Here is an 18,585-nt window from a genome sequence, read left to right as displayed (position 1 = left end):
AATTTCTAAAGTCATACAATTGATGTATTTTAAATCCAATTTCATTCTACATTTGGAGAGGTAGGGTGCTGATTCAGGCATGGCTAGGTAGGAGGGAGAGGTAGTTTCTAGAAGCTGAAGTGTTCTTCAGGAAAGCTTATGATTCAGATTAGTTGTTCTGAGAGGGGAACAGCAGATAATTAGCCAGTTATGGGTGGTGTTAGAAGTTAACAAGTATTTATTATATTACTAAAAGAAGTCAGATCACCGTAACGAAAATTGATTTTTATTAAAATTAACCTGGATATTTTGGGGGGTGTACTGGGGAGTGAATAGAGGGGCACTTCACCACTGAATTACATTCCTAATCCTTTTTATTTGTTTATTTATTTTTGAGACATCTCCTAGAGATGTTTTGAAGAAATAAAACCTAAAACATTGTTTATATATTTAAAATACAATACTAGTAAAACTGATTATTAGCGTCAAAATGATATTTTAGGACTCCACCTCCTACAAAGTATGTTGAATCTGTAGTATTAATCTATGTTATAATATGCTTTGTTACTGAAACAGTGATTATTTTAGAGACCTCTCTTTGGAATCACTCAGGGACATAGCTCTACTTTTTTCTTTTAGGAAAGCACAGAGGAATAATGTCCACTTTTGCCTAATATCATGCTTTAAAATCAGTAACTTTGCTGAATGTGGTGGTGCATGCCTATAATTCCAGTGGTTCCAGAGGCTGAGGCAGGAGGAGAGTTCAAAGCCAGCCTGGCAACTTAGCAAGGCCTGGTCTCTAAATAAAATATAAAAAAGGGCTTCGGGGGCTGGGGTTGTGGCTCAGTGATAGAGTGCTTGCCTAGCATGTGTGGGGCACTGGGTTTCATCTTCAACATACATAAAAATAAAATAAAGATAATGTGTCCAACTGTAACTAAAAATATTTTTAAAAGAGTTGGGGATGTGGCTTAGAGTTAAGTGCCCCTGGGTTCAATCCCTGGTGCAAAAATAAATAAATAAATAAATAACTTATTAACGGTGTGGGTAACTATAGGCCTGCATTTCCACCCACAATGCTTACTAGTTTTCATTTTTTCATAGAGCTAACTTAAGGCTCGCCTTCTCTTTTGTTTGGCAGGTAAACCTCTCCAGTTGACTCTTCAGGCTTGTGATGTCAAAGGAAAAGAAGACAAGTCAGGACCTGAAAACCTCCTTGTGGAACCGTGGACGAGGGATGGTGAGCAGTGGGTGGGACAATTGCTAGTGTGCTCAGAAGGCTGCTGTGTGAAGTCATACTCTGGTCTTTGACATTTTCAGGCATGCAGTCTTTACCTCAGCCTGTTGGCAATAGTTGCTGAACTATTTATGTTAGTAATCTGTATTGGTATTAATAACCTATAAGAATTTACAAGTATTTGAAAGTCTGAGAGCTTTTCAAACTCAAGTTTTGAAAAGCAAATTCTCCTCTTACAACAGAAAGTTATTGCTTTTCTCTGTTTTTTAGTTTGGATTGTCCTTCTGATGTATTATATCAAAGTGTTAAGAAATTCAATAGATCAGTAGCACCACACTGCTGAAAACACAGCTAAAAGGGGTATTCCCCCAATGCAGCTGTTTCGGCATTTGTTTACCTAGGAGGAAGCGTCACTCATCCCTAGTATCAACTTAATGATTCCTAATGGGCATTTCATTTTGCTGGTGGTTCTTTTGCATATCCAGGAGGTGTTTGTGAGTCTGTTCCTCATCCATCTTGGTGGCCACCAGCTCAGTGCCATATATGTGTCACTTTTCTACTTACGGTACCTTTTTAAATCTCGCTGATTTTTAAAAGGAGGGTATAGAACATAGGAAGACATGGCTTGTTGCTTTGAATTGGTTTCCCTTTGGCTTTCCTCACGGCACTGCTATCTTCATTCATACATTTTCAGTGTTGCCTCTTCTCTTTCCTGTTTCCTGTGTTCATTCTTAGCCCCAATTAAGTACAAACCCCTAGGAAAACATGCCTTCCCTGTTGTACCTCCTCTTCTCAGTACCTCCTCTTAAGCATTATACTTGCACAAGATGGTTTCCCTAGTTTTCCCTTAGCAGTTCAACCTCTGCAGGAAAATTTCCTTCACTGCATCATGTCTGGCCACTCTCTAGGTCTGTTGAGTCACCTGCCATCTAAAGCCAGTGAGGTTGGGAGGAGGTAGAGACAGCTCTTTGTACTTTTCTCCTACTTTACACAGGAAATGTAAGACTTTTTTGCCAAAGACCCTTTACATTTTCCTTCATTCTGAAAAACTGGAATTTTTGCCTCTGGAGCATGTGGAACCAAATTATCTGACACCAGAATGAGGATTTGATGTTATTGTTTTACTGGGGATTGATCCCAGGGGTACTTTACCACTGAGCTACACTCCCAGCCCTCTTATATTCATTTATTTATGTATTTTTCCTTTTATATTTTGAGATAGGGTCTCACTAAGTTACCTAGGCTGGCCTCCAACTTGGGATCCTCCTGTCTACTAAGCAGCTAGGATTGGATACAGGCACATGCTACCATTTCCAGCCCAGAATGTAGATTTTTAACACTTTTAAGTTGGAAAAACCTACACTAGTTTTTCCTACACCTGCAAGTTGCATTTGCTAGTTCTTGGTGGTGTATGATTTTAATACTTTGTTATTTTTTTCTGTGTCTGACATGGACCTACCTCTCCTTCCTACCTTCCACCCCCTTGGATGAGTGAATTTGAAAATCTTTCTGTAGCTGATAGCTTTGTTACTTTTGTTGTGATTCTGTGTGGATGGGTGAGGGAGGAACCCTCAGTTCCTCCTGGGCTTCTCATTATAACTCCCTATATTGTAACTCAGGTTACCTGTGGGTTTCTTGCTGTGCTAAAAAAAGGGATTCTAGAGACAAGAGCAAAGTCCTTACAAGCAGAACTGCTGGGTTTGGAAGAATAGATTTTTTTTCCCTCTTACAGGATGAAAGTTCTGTTCACTGGTCTATCTCAGGTTCCACCACTGCAGGGATGTGCCATTTGTGGACAGGTGCCACTGTAGTACCCAAGAATGCCAGAGAACGAATGCCAACATTCCAGAAAGTTAACATTCCTGAAAGCCACTGCCACTTGGTCTGGTATTTTAAAGGAAAACTGGAGCCTAATATGATGACATACACCAGGACTTAACCAAGCTTCTTGGGAGCCTGAGGCAGAAGAATCCAAAGTTCCAGGGCAGCCTTAGCAACTTAGTGAGGCCCCTACCTCAAAAAAATAAATAAAAACTTTAAAATGTAAACATAAAGGTTTATTTAGAAATGAAAGGAAAACTGGTTAGTAGGAACTGAAGTGGAAGATATTAATCCTTTATTTATTTATTTTTTTGGTACTGGGGATTGAACACAGGGGCTCTCAACCACTGACCCCTTTTTTTTTTTTTTTTTTTTTTTTTTTTAGAGAGAGAGAGAGAGAACTTTTAATATTTTATTTTTTAGTTTTTGGTGGACACAACATCTTTGTATGTGGTGCTGAGGATCCAACCCGGGCCGCATGCATGCCAGGCGAGCGCTCTACCACTTGAGCCACATCCCCAGCCCCCCCCAACCCTTTTTATGTTCTTTATTTTGAGACAGGGTCTTGCTAAATTGTTTAGAGTCTCACTAAGTTGCTAAGACTGACTGAACTTACGATCCTCCTACTTCTGCCTCTCGAGTTGCTGAGATTACAGGCATGCACTCTGCCCAGCTTAAGTCCTTTAAATCCATGGTTGATTAATTTTTTTCCCTGTCATTTGAGAGAGTAAATTTGACAAGTAGGGGTAGGGTGTCAAATGATCATAGATATAAAATATCACAACTAAACTTCCAAGCTGGTTTTTTACCCGGAAAAGGAAACATAAGGTTTCATTTTTTTAAGGTGTGTCTCCCGTTTTAAAAATAACTTAAATATGAGCCGGAGTGTAGTTCAATGGTAGAGCACTTGCCTACTATGCATGAGGTCCAGAATTCAATCCCCAGCATCACCAAAAAGACAGAAAAAACCCCAAAAAAACCAAAAGTTTAAATGTGTACCTGGTGACAGTGTTATATAAAAAATATTGTCTTTCCAATTCTGTTGCTTTAAATTATTATTGCTTCTACAACTTTGAGACTAACTTAAATGGCTGATTAAGCACTTAACTTCTAGGTAGTATTAATGGTCTTCACAGTAGACTCCTTTTAAAAAATTATCTATTTATTTTCTTTTGCAATAAATACTTTCAAATAGAGTCATCCAGACCTCTGAGAAAGATTTTAGTTCAATAATTAGGATAATTTTTGGTATTGCTGTTAGGAGAGTTTATGCATTTCTGCCACTATGCCTTCTTAAAATTGTCTACAGAACTACTGTTTGGTAGAACTAAATCATAGCATCTGTCTATGAATTAGTACAGGTTCCTTCAGATTTCATTTTCATTGGTTTTGGTGACAAATTTTGCACATTGTTCTATGGAGATTCAGGCTCATAAATTTTATTTTACTGAATTGAGTATAATGAAATAAGAAGCATGAAATTGGTTTCAGTCTTTTCATCTTGACAGGGAAAATGGTTGAGAACAAGTCAGGGTTCCAGGAAGAATGGTCACTTAATGCTGATGTGACCATATGCTTGCCTTATGTATAAAGATGTTTGAAAGGGAAAGGCAACTGTGAGTCTTGCAGAAGACCTTTTTGTGAGTTGTTAAAGGAAAATTAGCGACAAAGGTAAATCATGACTGCTGTGCAAATGGAAACAAACATGACATACTTTTTATTAATGGAGAATTCATAAAATACACATAGAACAGTAAGAATACTGAAATTAATTTACAGTTAGATTCAAAATTGCTTAGTTCCATAAGGAATAATCAGTTTCATTTCCACAGAACACAATTTTTATTTCCAACAGGAATCATTTGCATTGCCATTAATATCCTACAACCCCCACAGAATTATAGAATAGCTTAGAGACAATAAAAGATGGATTTAACCAAAGAACGTGTTAGACAGGATACCCAGTGATTCTTTTTTGTCCATTTCAGTGTCTTTTACAGTCTTTCCCCCACAGTCTTCTGAAATTAATCCCTCTCTCAACCTCTAAGCCTGCTTGCATTGATCAGCCCAGTCAAACATCAGTTATGGTTTTAGGTATGATTTAGGAAGATGATTGAGTGTGCAGTCTTTTGTCTCTGAATTAAACTCACTATCTCTATAAACCTTTTTTTTTTTTTTTTTTTTTAATCATTACTTCAGTGTAGAGCTGCCTGTAAGGTTGAAGAGTTGTGCTCTGAGGAAATAGTACCTGGGTGGTGCTCTGCTTACCTAGGGCTTAGTCAGGGAAGTTGCATCTGTCCAAAGGTGAAACCTTTACTCATTTTTATGATGGTACCAGATAGACTAGCTACCCCCTTGTTTTTGTGATCTTAGTTCTTAGGGTTATAAAAATGCACAGTCATCCTAACTGTACATTTTTTCTTTCTTTCAGGTTTTCTTACAGAGACTGGAAAAACCAGAGCAAGTACTATTTTTTCTGCAGGAACTGAGTCTGCCTTCCAAGTTACACAAATCAGAATCATGGTAATTGTCCTACTAACTTCTTTAAGCAATGTTACTACTTATTTTTTTTAAAATAGTAGGATTACATTTTAGAAGGCCATATTGTTACTGTTTCATTGGGTATATAGTGATTATTGACCTTTGTCAGGCCTATAGCAGAGGGTAAGGACACAAAGATGGATAGATTAGTGAAATCTGTGAATGGTATGACTGTAAGGATTGAAAAAGAACACTTCTTGAGATGCCGCTTTCTCACTTTTCTGTGGCTTAATAAGTCTGAGTATCATTTCACTGGTTTGATTTTGTGTTAGAGGTTTGAATTTAACCATATTAATTGGAAACGAAACGGCCATAGAATTTTTTTTTTTTTGTACTGTATATTGAACCCAGGAGCATTCTACCACTGAGCTTCGTTTTGTCCATTTCAGTGTCTTTTACATAAGTCTTTCCTCACAGTGTTCTAGAAACTAATCCCTTTCTCAGCCTCTAAACCTGCTTGACTTGATCAAACATCAGTCAAGGTTTTAGATATGACTCATAAAGATGGTCAGTTGTGTGATATTTTCTCTCTTCAAATTAAAAATCACAATTTCTATAAACATTTTATTTTATTTATTTTTTATTGTTACCTTAGAGCTAAATTGCTGAGATTGGCCTTGAACTTGAGATCCTCCTACCTCAGTTTCCTGGGTTGAAGGGATTACATGTGTGTGTTGCTGCACCCAGCTAGCTGTAGAACTTTTACCACTTTGATGTTCTCCATCCTGATCTCTGTTTTCAGGTTCGACGTGGCGGCATTGGTGCCCAGTGTGGCCTGGTTTTTGCCTATAACTCACCTTCTGATAAATTTCATGCAGAGGAACACTTTAAACGGTTTGAAAAATATGACAAATGGAAGCTTCAGGAGCTCAGGCAATTTGTAAAAAGCAGGTAAGGAGCAGATCAAAAATCTGTGTGCTTGATAAAAATGTACTTATTCTCTAATTGGTGAAATATGCTTTCTTGTTTTTATAGAAAAGTACCACTACTATTTCAAGGGTTTTGACAATTTTATACACACATTTATTCACTATCCAGTTAAGACATAGCACATTTCAATCATCCCCCAAAAATTCACAGTCACTTCCCAATCAAGTACCCTCCACATCTAAGGCAATCACCATTGTGATTCCTGTCACTGTAGATTTATTTTGCCTATTCTAGACTGTTATATAAATGGAATCATTGAGTGTATATCCTTTCATATCTGCCTTCTTTTACTCAATGTGATTTTAATTTTCATCTGTGTCATCATTCATCTTTTTTATTGTTAGGTTGTATTCCATTATGTGAATATACCATAATTTTTTTATCAGTCTTCCTGTTCATTTAAATTTGGATTACATATAATTTGAAACATTATTAATAAAGCTGCCAAGTGTTTTTTTATAACCAGTAGAGGAGGAAAAAAAAGAAAAAGTACCACTAACCCACCACAGTGGATAACATTGACTGCATATGTAAAAATGTGTGTTAATTTGTTTGCTGCTTCCTACTCTGTTCTTTTTATGAGCAGGGTCACACATCTTCAGAATGTCTGGAGAATAATGCATTCCTGAATTAGGGGAAAGTACCTGGACACTGGGAAATTTACCCTTATGGAGAGGGTGATGGGGAGTAGAGCAGGGAGGAGAGTGAAGCATGTAATAGAGGAGTTTCAAAGAAGAAAAATGTACAGTTAGGATGTTTTAGAAGAACTACTTTGGCTTGTGTTATGTACAGCATGGATGGAGGAAAGCAATCACAAAGGCAGGTGGGATAGAAGGAGTCTGGCACTGTTGCCCAGGAAGTCAGAGCTGGGGTGACCTTGACCAGAGTGGCAGCCACAGCAGCTATAGCAATGGAGTGAGGTGAACTGATAAAAGAGACTCCTAGAATTTCAAAATAGCAGTTCCTGGGAACAGACCAATGGGGGAGCAAGAGAGAGAAGATAACTTAAATGGCACTAGGTCTGGGGGCAGGGGCATTGGGGCTTGGGTAGCTGGGGATCTTGTTAGCACCTTTATCTGGGATAGAAAATAGCCCAGGGAGAAACAGGTTAATATAAGATGACAAGCTCAGTGTTGGCCCTGCAGAATTTGACATTCTAGGAAACCTTTGAAATGTCCAGCAGCCAGTTGAACAAACAAATTAAGAGCATAGAAGAGAAACTTAGGCTGAAGGGATAGAAAAGGAAGTCATTGAAACAATAGTTTAAAATGTGGGACTAGAAGAGATCACTTTGGAATTCCAGGGTGTGTGGACTTGGAAAAGAAGAGAAGGTAGGACATCATAATAAGCAAGACAAGTGGCACCAGAATATAAGGGGGCAACACAGAAAAATTCCTGCAGAGAAGTAGCAGGAAAGCAGGACTGAGGTGTCCACTGTTACCCAGCAATTAATAAGATAAATGCTAAAAGCAGATCTATTGATGTAGTCACAGAAGTCATTGGCAACCCTTGGGCAATGTTGCCTCCCTTATTGCTGTGAGTAAGTTAGAACTCATAGAGCAGAACTGTAGTTTCCATTTGTGTACTGGTATTTGACAGGAAATAGAATGGAGTTAATACAAGTCTTTAATTATCAAGTGCAGTGCTGCTTACACTTTAATATGCATTCAAGCCACTGAGAGTTGTTGTGATAATGCAGGTTCTGATTCATTAGTTTTGGATAGAGCTTGAGACTCTTTTCTAACAAGTTCCCATGTGACCTTGATGCTGGCCATCCATAGACCACACTTTGAGTAGCAAAGATCTAGAATAAATCTTTCTCTTCACTGAAATTCCTTTGTTGTCTCCCTGACAAATGATCATTCTGCCTCCACAGAGTATTCAGTGATGAAAATCAAGGAACTTCAATGATTAGAATATGAAGCTTTCTTTTTCTTTTTATCTTCATTACTAGGGGATCCAATCCAGGACCTCACCTAGTGCTCTACTACTGAACTATACCCATTGTCTGAAGTTCACTTTTGTAATTTCTATTAGGTGGTCTTAATTTCAGCCTTCTAAGTGAATTGGAACAATTGTGTCTCATTCCTGAAATCTCCCTTTGCTATGCACACATATTTTTGTTGTTGTTGTTGTTGTTGTCGCCGGGGGTGGGGGGAGTACTAGGAATTGAACCCAGGGCATTCTACTTACTAAGTAAGCACTGTATCACTGAGTCACATCCTCAACCCACACACACTTATTTTTTGGTACCAGAGATTGAACCCAGGGGTGCTTAACCATGGAGCCGTATCCTCAGTCCTTTTTATGTTTTAGACAAGATCTTGCTAAGTTGCTTAAGGCCTCACTAGTTTGCTAAGGCTGACCTCAAATTTGGTATCCTCTTGCCTCAGCCTCCCAAGTCACTGGGATTACGGGTGTGCACCTCCACATCTGGCTCCACACATGCCTTTTTAAAAAATGCTTTGTTTTTTAATAATAGCCAAAAATGACACCTAATTTGAAGCTTCTATATCCCACTCTTGGGACATATTAAAATAGTTATTTCCCCTAAATAAAACTGCTGTCAAACAAGGTCTTTCACATCTTTTTTAAATATATTCTTAATTGTCAATGGATATTATTTATTTATTTGTTTATTATGTGGTACTGAGGATTGAACTCAGGGCCTCACACATGCCAGGCAAGTGCACTACCACTGAGCCACAACTGCAGTCCCCTCCCCTTTTTTTTTAAACCTAAATATAGGCTTATTCACTATTCCCTTAATGATTTTAGTTCCTGGTTCCAGCCTGAACTACTCTTAAATCCTGATTAGTTTGCCTATATATTAACAGTTTCTTTACAGTGTGGAAATTAAAATGTTAATGTGCACACATCTATCTTCTTGCACATTTTCTTTTCTTTGTTTGAGCATTGGTAAGGCACCATGCTCCAGGGTCAGCTGTTTGGCTGCTATGCTTGCTTAAGCACAACAGCATTCAATTCTTGTTTCCCCTTCTTGCCTACTATGCAGTATGGTTTAGTGACTATGGTTGCTTCTCTCTTCTCTGACACTCTGCATATTCTGTATATCACAGACATTTCTTTGATAGTACCCAAAGTGAATTGTAAAAATCTTCATATGTATGCTGTGAATGAAATTCATTGAGTTGGTTTTGGTCTAAGAGAATTCTACCTGTTTCTTTAAGGGTTAATTGTATCACAAAAGGTTTGTGCCAAGAATGGGTTATGTTACTAGAACATTTTTTTCCCCTCTATTCCAGAATCTACTCTGGATTGTCTTTTTTCTTCTTGTCATAGTTCCCGAGTTTGTTGCTGGTATCCATGCAGCCTGAACTATTCTGAACATATCCGTCATGTGTTCCTAGCTTGGTAACTGTATCACAGCCAGAATAGTGTAATGTTTAGGAATGTTATTTGAAAAGACAGCCACCTTCTTCTTCTTAATTGTTTAATTCCTGAAAAGGGAGTAGCATTAAAGAATGCAGTTTTTTAAGGGCTGCGGTTGTGACTCAGTGGTAGAGCGCTTGCCTTGCACATGTGAGGCCCTGAGTTGGATCCTCAACACCACATAAAAACAAACAAACAAACAAACAAATAAATAAATAAAGTTCGGTCCACCTGTAATTAAAAAATATTTTTAAATGCAGTTTTTTAATAGATATGCATTTTTAAATATTTATTTATTTGTTTTTGAGATGGGGTCTCACTGTGTTACCCAGGCTGGTCTCAAATTTATATGCTCAAGCAATCTTCCCATCTCAGACTCCTAAGTATCTGGAACTGCAGGCACCATGTACAACTAGTACCCAGTTTTCAAAAAGAAATGGCTCACAGTTGTGTTTCTATGGCTTCAAGGCTGGAATGCTTTCCTGGAAGGATTTCTTAAGGAACAGGAAAGAATTCTGAGGATTATGAAGGCTGGGGTTTTGGGATGTTTTGTTTTATTTTGTTTTGTCGGAGCTCCAAGGTGTGAAAGTGTTCATCTAGGCTGGTCATACACATATTAACCAGACCTAGGGAAGAAAATAAATCTCTCCTTAGTTCTTTCTGGGACTGCCCTTGTTTGTATCTTCCTCCTGAGAATCTCAGTTAAGGCTCCTCACTTCATGTTTCATTCTTTAGATGAGCTATTTATTTAGAGAAGCACACTTTCTTCTTAGTTCCCAAATTATATTTGAGTCTGACATAGTTCCCAATTTACAGATAAGAAGCCTGAGAGATGGAGAGGCAATTACCATCAACTACCTTTTGTATTCCAAGCAGTACCAGTTGCCACACCCAGTCCCTAATTGGTCACAGACAGGCTTTCTATATAAGCTAAATGCCACCAGGTGATGCCTCACTTGACAAACACTAGAGAAGTTTAGAAATAGAAAAATGTTTTGTGATTACCCTTGTGTTCACAGGATTGGTTGCTCATCTGATGACCTGGGAGAGGATGATCCTATTGGCTGGTTTGAGCTGGAAGAAGAGTGGGATGAAGCAGATGTCAAATTGCAGCAGTGCAGAGTTGCCAAAGTAAGCATGAGTGTGGCCTTCATGTGTTTGCCTGCTGCCGTGCTTTTATTTTGTATATATTGTACTGCTTGTTTACCAGCCCTGTGCCAACACTGAACCTCAGAGAAGGATTGACCTTAAGGAGTTTCTAGTCCAGTGAAAGAGAGAGAGGTGATATGGGCTGTGATAAAGGGAAATTCAGAGGGCTTTTGCAGCCCAGATGCAGAATATTCTATCCAGCCTGCAATTCACCCAGGAAGGCTTCCCAGGAATTGTGATATGATGCCAAGTTTTAGAAATTGACTAGCCTTCATCTTTAGCCAGGCTAAGATATGTAGAGTAGGCATCTCAGGCTGTGAGAACAGTAAGTCCATGTATAAATGCAAGAGAGATGTTTTTCCATGGCTGCAAAAGAAGCAATGACCATTTTTTTTTTTAACCTCAAGCATAAATCTTACACGTAAGAGAATTCAGAACTATCTTTAGGACTTACACAAATCAGATGCTCAGTAGATATTTATGCAGTTAAGTAGTAGATTATAACTTAAACTCTAAGAAGCAGGTTGATTATACAAAAGTTGGACTTTGAAAATAGCCTAGCTTTGAGCAGATAAGACTGTTTCCTGGGCTTCCACAACATGAGTTGCATGTATCAGTTGGGGACTTGGAGAGAGTTCCTCAGGGCATTGAAGGCATGTGTGTTTTCATCACATATCTGATTTTTATTTTTAAGTGACCATACTAAATGGCAAATATACTTCTCTTATTCTGTTTTTGCCTTGAAGAGGGCTATTTCTCTTAGGATGATCTTTACCAAAACCTGACTTAATTCTGCATTTGTACTATCTATTTTTCTGTTTGTTGTAGATTCTGGATGTAGATTTTGTATCCGAATTAGTGGACATAATGGTATCTAATAAATTATTAAAATCTGGAACCTCCCACAAAACTCTTTTCCCCACTTTTATTGTATTTAGGGATTCTGAGTCCTCTTGAAATCTCTTTTTCCCCTTCTAGTATTTGATGGTGAAGTTCCTCTGCACCCGTCAGGAGTCGGCAGAGCGCTTGGGAGTGCAAGGCTTGAGCATCAGTGGGTACCTCCGGCCTGCAAGAGCAGAGGCAGAGCAAAACATCCTCTGTGCCCACTGCAGAAAGGACACAGAGAGTGTCTGTGGGGCCACCCTGCTCCTCAGGACCCTTCAGTTCATCCAGCAACTCGCCCATGACCTGGTAGGCTTTCCTCAGTTGTTACACTACATTTCTTTAGGAAAAACAAATGACAGTGTTAAAAGAAATGAACACCAACCAGTAAACCTGGGTCTACTTATACCATGGCAGTATGAATGTGTATAACAGACATCATGCTTCTCTAATGACATTGAAGGGCCAAGGAAAGTGGAATATTGGGCACTTATGGCATTAGCCAGTGAAAGACTAAGTGGCATGTGGCCATTGTTGTGATCTCTCCTCAAATAGACCTGCAAACACTGCTTAAAGTTCTCTAGCCATAGGACTGGGTGTGTAGCTCAGTGAAAGAACGTCTGCTTAGCATGCACAAGACCCTAGGTTCCACCTCCAGCACTACAAAACAATAAAATTAAAAAATAAAGGGTCCTCAGCAATGGTTGCCCGGGGAGGAAGGTAAAGTAAATTCATGAGGCTTATAAGTCTTAAGATAATTATTATTGAAGTTTAGGTGAATTTTATTTATTTACTAAAATAAAATTTATTTACTAAATTAAAATCATTTGTGGGTTTGATACCAACTTTTATAGCCACTAATAAAACCCAATGACAATTTATTCAATGGAAGATTACTATAAACATTACCATGGAGTACACAGTTCATCTCAGAAATCCAGTGGAGCCCTCTCATGGGTGTATACAACAGTGTCTGCTCCTGGCTTTCATTTTCCTCAGGACAGTTAGAGGCTGGTGACTCAAAGTACATATAAGACTAGTTTGGTTTCTGTTATCTAAGAGCTCATATTGCAACAGAAAAGAGCAAATTAGAGGGAGAGACCTAGGAATAGCAGGTGGATTTACAACAGAAGTTCAGTCCTTATGCAGGAAAGGGTCAAACAGGTCCTGGACATTAATCACCATCAGGTAAAGACTGTGCTGCATTATGAAGTCAGGAAACTTTTGCAGATGTGTGTATGGTGTGTGTGTTAAGAGGGTTATGTGTATATATACATTTATATATATATGTACATACATATATATAAATATGTGTGTATGTACAATATATATAAATTTATACAATATATATAAATTGTACATACACATAAATATTTTAGAAAACTTTATACCAGAAATAGTTCCTGACAAACATTTAGTAGTTAAGAGTATCAGTTATATGAGAATTTCACTCATGTGGAGCCACCTCACTCCTTAACAATGAGTTAACAAAGGCGTTACAATATTGCTGTAAATGCATTTTTTTTTTAATTTTGCTTTTTCTGGTCTTTATGATTTTTTTAGGTGCAGCAAAAGGAAAGTGGCCTAAAATATAAATCTTTTCTGGACTTTACGGGTCTTGATTTGCGGATCTTCTGGAATTTTTACAGTAAACTAAAGCAAAAGTAGGTCAGAATTTGTTATGATAATCACAAACAAAAGTGAAAACATTGAGTTTTGCTATTCTGAATGGACAGTTTGTTCTTTTTTTAACTTTCTACTCGTATATATTATTCTGATTTGAAAGATTTGGTTATTATTGAAAAAAATACCTTAAATTTTGATGAAATACTTTATTTAAGAAGTGCTTTCACAGATGTTTTCTTACTTGATTAACTTCACAACTTTTAGGATAAGCAGGTCGAATATTTTAGTAGTACATGTTGAGCATCCCTAATCTGAGAATCTGAAACATGCTCCAAAATCTGAAACTTTTTGTGTACCACAAGTGGAAAATTCCACACCTGACCTCACATGATGAACTGCAGTCAAAACACGGGTACACTAAAAATTAACCAACAACTACAGATACACTGAAAATACTGTATGAAGATGTCTTCAGACTATTTGTATAAGGTATATATGAAACATTAATGTATTCCATATTTAGACTCGGATCCCACCAACAAATATCTCATGTGTGTACATATATTCCAAGATCAGAAAAAGTTCAAAATCTGAAACATTGTGGGCTCAAGTTACTCATCCTCATTATACAGATGAAATGGCAGGATCAGAAATGAATTTCCTTCTCAGTGGAGGGCAATGTCAGATGAGGCCTGCATTTCAGACTCCTAGTACAGTATTCTTGCTGTTCTGCCCTTCCTCTTGCTTGGCATTCTTTTTTGTTAAGCCTGTTATCCAGAGGAGAGTCCTCTGTAGACCGCTGTATGGCTTTGGAGAGGGAAGGCAACTTGCTCTTTTGCTCTCTGATGTTTTTTGTTCTTCTGCAGCCCAAGGGAAGAGTGCATATGTGCCCAAACCTTGCTGCTGCGGCTCCTCCAGAGTTGCTTCTCAGTGCTGCAGGGAGATGCACTGGCTGCCTCTGGGGAAGAAAAGCCTCCAACCCAGCGCCCTGAGGGAGTGGAAGCTGCCAAGGAGCTCTACATACACTTATGTGATGGTAAGGATTTGGGGTATTCCCTGAATACAACCCTGCACTGACCTCTTGCTGGCATGGGGAGGTTCCTGTGTTCATGCAAACCAGAAATGGATTGCTGTGGTGGATTTCTTTGAATTACCATTTCAAGTCCCAAATTTATTTCTTTATCAACTGACTTCTCTTCTTCCCATTTTCTCCTGTGTCACAGTGAGAGTAATTACTGTTATATTATTCAGTTTTGAGCTCTTTTTTTTTTTTTTTGGGGTGGTACCAGGGGTTGAACCCAGAGGTGCTTAACCACTGAGCCACATCCCCAACCCATTTTATTTTTTATTTGAAGAGAGTATTTCGCTAAGTTGTTCATGGCCTAGCTAAATTGCTGAGGCTGGCTTTGAACTTGTGATCCTCCTGCCTCAGCCTCCCAAGCCACAGGATTACAGGCATGCGCCAACACACCCAGCCACACTATTCAGTCTTAACCTCAATCAAGGCTGAGGTGAAGAGATTATAGTGATGGGGCTGGGGATGTGGCTCAAGTGGTAGCTCGCTCACCTGGCATGCGTGCGGCCCGGGTTCGATCCTCAGCACCACATACAAACAAAGATGTTGTGTCTGCCAAAAACTGAAAAATAAATATTAAAAGAAAAAAAAGAGATTATAGTGACAAATTGAAGATGAAATGAGGCAATCTGACAATATTTTTAAGGTTTTTCCAGGTTATATCTCAAAAGAACAGAGAAAGAAATAAGAACTGACATATATAGTCTTTGTTTTAGTTAAATGTTAACAAAAATAATATACTGCCTAACCTGTACAAAAGCAATTCTTGCTCTGATATTAACTATAAAACAGAGAGTTTTGTTCACCAGTTTTTAGTGATACATATTGTAAGTGAATAGATGGAACATATTAAAGTTGATTCCATTGTTAATTTTTATTAGTGGTAGATAGGGTGGATGGAGATTCCATGCCCATGGAGATATTAAAACAAGAGGTCAGGAACACCCTTCTCAATGGAGCTGCCATCTTCTTTCCTGATCGACAGACCCGACGGAACCATCTCTTCACCATGATGGTAATTATTATCTGAAAGGACAGTTCCCATTCCTGAAGTCTATTAGGATGAGATCTATTAATCTTTGTTCTCTCTGAATATATTGTCAGTTTTAATTTCCCAAATGTTTACTAATACTTACTATGTGCCAAGCTTTGTGGGGGACACACAGATATCAAAGGACAAGGACAGTATTTCATCTGTGTTTCACAAGTGTTATATCACAAAGTCACAATTTAGTCTCCATCTTTATGACTTGCCTTCAACAAAATTTTGTTTTATTTTTATTTCTCAATTATAGGAAAGTTTAAAATGAATACAAAAGTTGACTAAATAGTATAATAACTCCTATCAGCCCCAAATGTACTAATCACCTAGATTCAACATTGATGAACTTGGGCTAATTTTATTTCATCTATAAAATGCTTCACCTACTCTTTCCCCCACAATCCAGTATCATTTTGAGGTAAATCCCTGTTGTATTTTATTCAAACTATTTCAATATAGATCTGTAAAGAAAATATGACCAAGTTTTGATCTTCAGCTGGTTCTCTTCTCCCTCCTAGACCCCTTCTCCATGTTTTTCAGACTTCATACCAGGAATGAAAGATGCTTTCAGTATTTACAAGCATTATTTTACCAAATGGAGTATCCTATACAAAAATCTGTTTCACTTCTTTGCTAGAAGCATTCACCAGGTAGCTGAGCAAATGATTTTTTTTGCTCACACATGTCTCACATGATAAGTAGAAAGAGAACATATGATCTCTTGAATGACATTGGTGTCTGTTAGCAATGCAGTCTTATCTCTTTTGCCTTGCCCATCCCTTCAGACAGCAGCAATAAGGATTTTTTTTTACCTTCTCATGCTGATGAATTGAATAGCACTGCTGACTTTTCACCATTCTAAATAGTTCTTTCTTTAGATAATTAGGCCCTGGGCTTAAATTCTCTGGAAATCCCTTGTCAGTGCCTTATATTGAAGAAAGTGTTCAGTACATTTATTTAAGAAAATATAAAGTTCCCCCAAAGTAGCCTGGTAGTTCCACCAGAAGGTTTATCTATTTCCTACTACTGATAGCATAGACTGTAAACCTACAAGACAAAGGAAAAGCTTTGATCCTGATTAAATATAGAAAGCTCATGAGAATTGCACTGTCTTTGCCTTTTGCTCTGGGGATGGCATGCCCAATGATAGAGTATATATCCTCTGGAAGTCCATTGTCTGAACATTTGTATCAGGCTTTTCTACAGGAAGGCTTACAGATGTTACCTTTGGCAGGGAACCAAAGTCACCTGCCATCTTCTGTGTGGATGGTTGGTTCTGCTGCTTCTTAGTACTGGATCAGGTTTTAGGTGGTTACTGTAATATGGTCCAGGCCCTACTCTCCTCATACTGTGGACCAGTGGGTGGTGGTATTTCATGTTTCTATAGGTCTTTGGAATGTCATGGAATAGATTTTTTTTTAATGTATACTTTCTGGTTTTGTAGAAGAATGTCACTGAGCAAGAGCACAAGCAGTCCCTGCAGCTCACTTTCCGTTCACTATGCACATATTTTAGGTAAGTTCATACTTCAATTGTCAGATATTTCAGATCTCTGTAGAGTCATTTTCTTTAGCTATCCCCTCCTTCCATGTCATTTGGAGTAGTACTTTTCCTGCTCTACTAGAAAGCTCAATTTCTGGAGTGAATTATTACTAGGAACAAGGACGATTAAAATACTGGTTGAATTAGAGCCTTGTCAAGAGCTTAGTCCAAGTTCCAATCATTATAAAATGAGTAAGAGTTGAACCTGCTGAAGGCTTCTTTGAGTTCTTCACTTTCTAAGTAAGTTTTAAAGACAAAAACTAAAAAAGCCAAAGAAGTTGGGGTTCTGTACTCAAGTGTACAAACCCAATTACATTAAAACCAACTGTAAAAGCACAGAATTGTAGTTCACAGAAGAAAGGTTCTAGGAGGGGAGGCTTGGAGATTTGTAGTGTTTTGAGTACCAAAGAAACGCAGCCCACAGGACCATTAGCTTCTTTGTTAATCAAAACACTACAAATATATATCTATATAGATATATAAAATTTAGTTGTACATGGACACAGTACCTTTATTATTTGTTTATATTATTGAAGATTGAACCCAGTGCTTCGCATGTGCTAGGCAAGCACTCATCCACTGAGCTATAGCCCCAGCCCCCAGGTATAAACTCTTGATGGAGGAAGAAAGCTAATAGCTCAAATATCTGCCTGCAAGTCAGACTGAGCCTGGTACGGATGCCTGACTTACAAGGCTAGCTATATAAAATGTTTCCAGAATCAAATAGCAAGGATGATGGAAGAGCCTGGGGCCCTTATCTGAACAACATTTGAAGACAGGGAATCATTAGCCTGGATTGTCCAGTTAGCATTCATGAGGTCAGTATTTCTTTTTGGTGGCCAAGGTGATTTACTCATTAGATATATTCCTTAGGATCTTTTCTAAGGCCTGGAGGATTTCTGAGTCTGTGCTTACAGAAGGGTATGTGGACAGATAGTGGCACAGTCCTAGCTGGAATCATGGCTTATCTTCCTCATGCAGACTCTTTCCGTCCCATAGAACTGTTACTGAAATCTTTCTGGGATTTTTTTAAGATAGAAAACATAAAAATCCCCTTCTTGAAACCAGATATGGTGACTAATTTGTGTCCTTTCAGTGATAAGGATCCAGGCGGCCTTCTGCTTTTACCTGAGAAAAGTGACCTGGCTGACATGAACATCAGTGAAGTCCTGGCAGTCATGAACACTCTCCTCTCTGTTGCTGCTCGAGAGGTATCACATGGCTTCCTCTCTCTTTTCTTTGCCTTGTGCTTTTAGGAACACATGACATGGTAGTCGCTATGCTTGTCCTTTAGCCCTTATCTACAGTATGACTTGATGATTACACATGAACACAGAGGTTTCCCAGCTAACCCCTATGAACAAGTAA

General features: G+C 38.4%; 1 protein-coding gene across 4 annotated transcripts in view; it reads left to right on the top strand.

The window, feature by feature from the left end:
- Positions 1 to 18,585, top strand: part of Zzef1 (zinc finger ZZ-type and EF-hand domain containing 1) — a 130,147-nt gene that overhangs the window by 29,850 nt on the left and 81,712 nt on the right. For all 4 annotated transcript variants that reach the window (XR_013436277.1, XM_078042683.1, XM_021734577.3 and 1 more), the window contains exons 9-18: positions 1,121 to 1,219; positions 5,469 to 5,560; positions 6,321 to 6,469; positions 10,921 to 11,032; positions 12,029 to 12,241; positions 13,496 to 13,596; positions 14,425 to 14,594; positions 15,515 to 15,648; positions 17,120 to 17,190; positions 18,314 to 18,428. Coding sequence is in view for 3 of the 4 variants with exons in the window: in XM_078042683.1 (XP_077898809.1) it covers positions 1,121 to 1,219; positions 5,469 to 5,560; positions 6,321 to 6,469; positions 10,921 to 11,032; positions 12,029 to 12,241; positions 13,496 to 13,596; positions 14,425 to 14,594; positions 15,515 to 15,648; positions 17,120 to 17,190; positions 18,314 to 18,428 (1,256 nt within the window). In the remaining variant the exon portion in view is untranslated. The remainder of the gene's footprint in view (positions 1 to 1,120; positions 1,220 to 5,468; positions 5,561 to 6,320; positions 6,470 to 10,920; positions 11,033 to 12,028; positions 12,242 to 13,495; positions 13,597 to 14,424; positions 14,595 to 15,514; positions 15,649 to 17,119; positions 17,191 to 18,313; positions 18,429 to 18,585) is intronic.

This window comes from Ictidomys tridecemlineatus, chromosome 3 (assembly GCF_052094955.1).
Source record: "Ictidomys tridecemlineatus isolate mIctTri1 chromosome 3, mIctTri1.hap1, whole genome shotgun sequence".
In the NCBI taxonomy this organism is placed as follows: Eukaryota; Metazoa; Chordata; class Mammalia; order Rodentia; family Sciuridae; genus Ictidomys; species Ictidomys tridecemlineatus.
The sequence above is the reverse complement of the archived record's forward strand: the minus strand, read 5'-3'. Positions and strand labels throughout refer to the sequence as shown.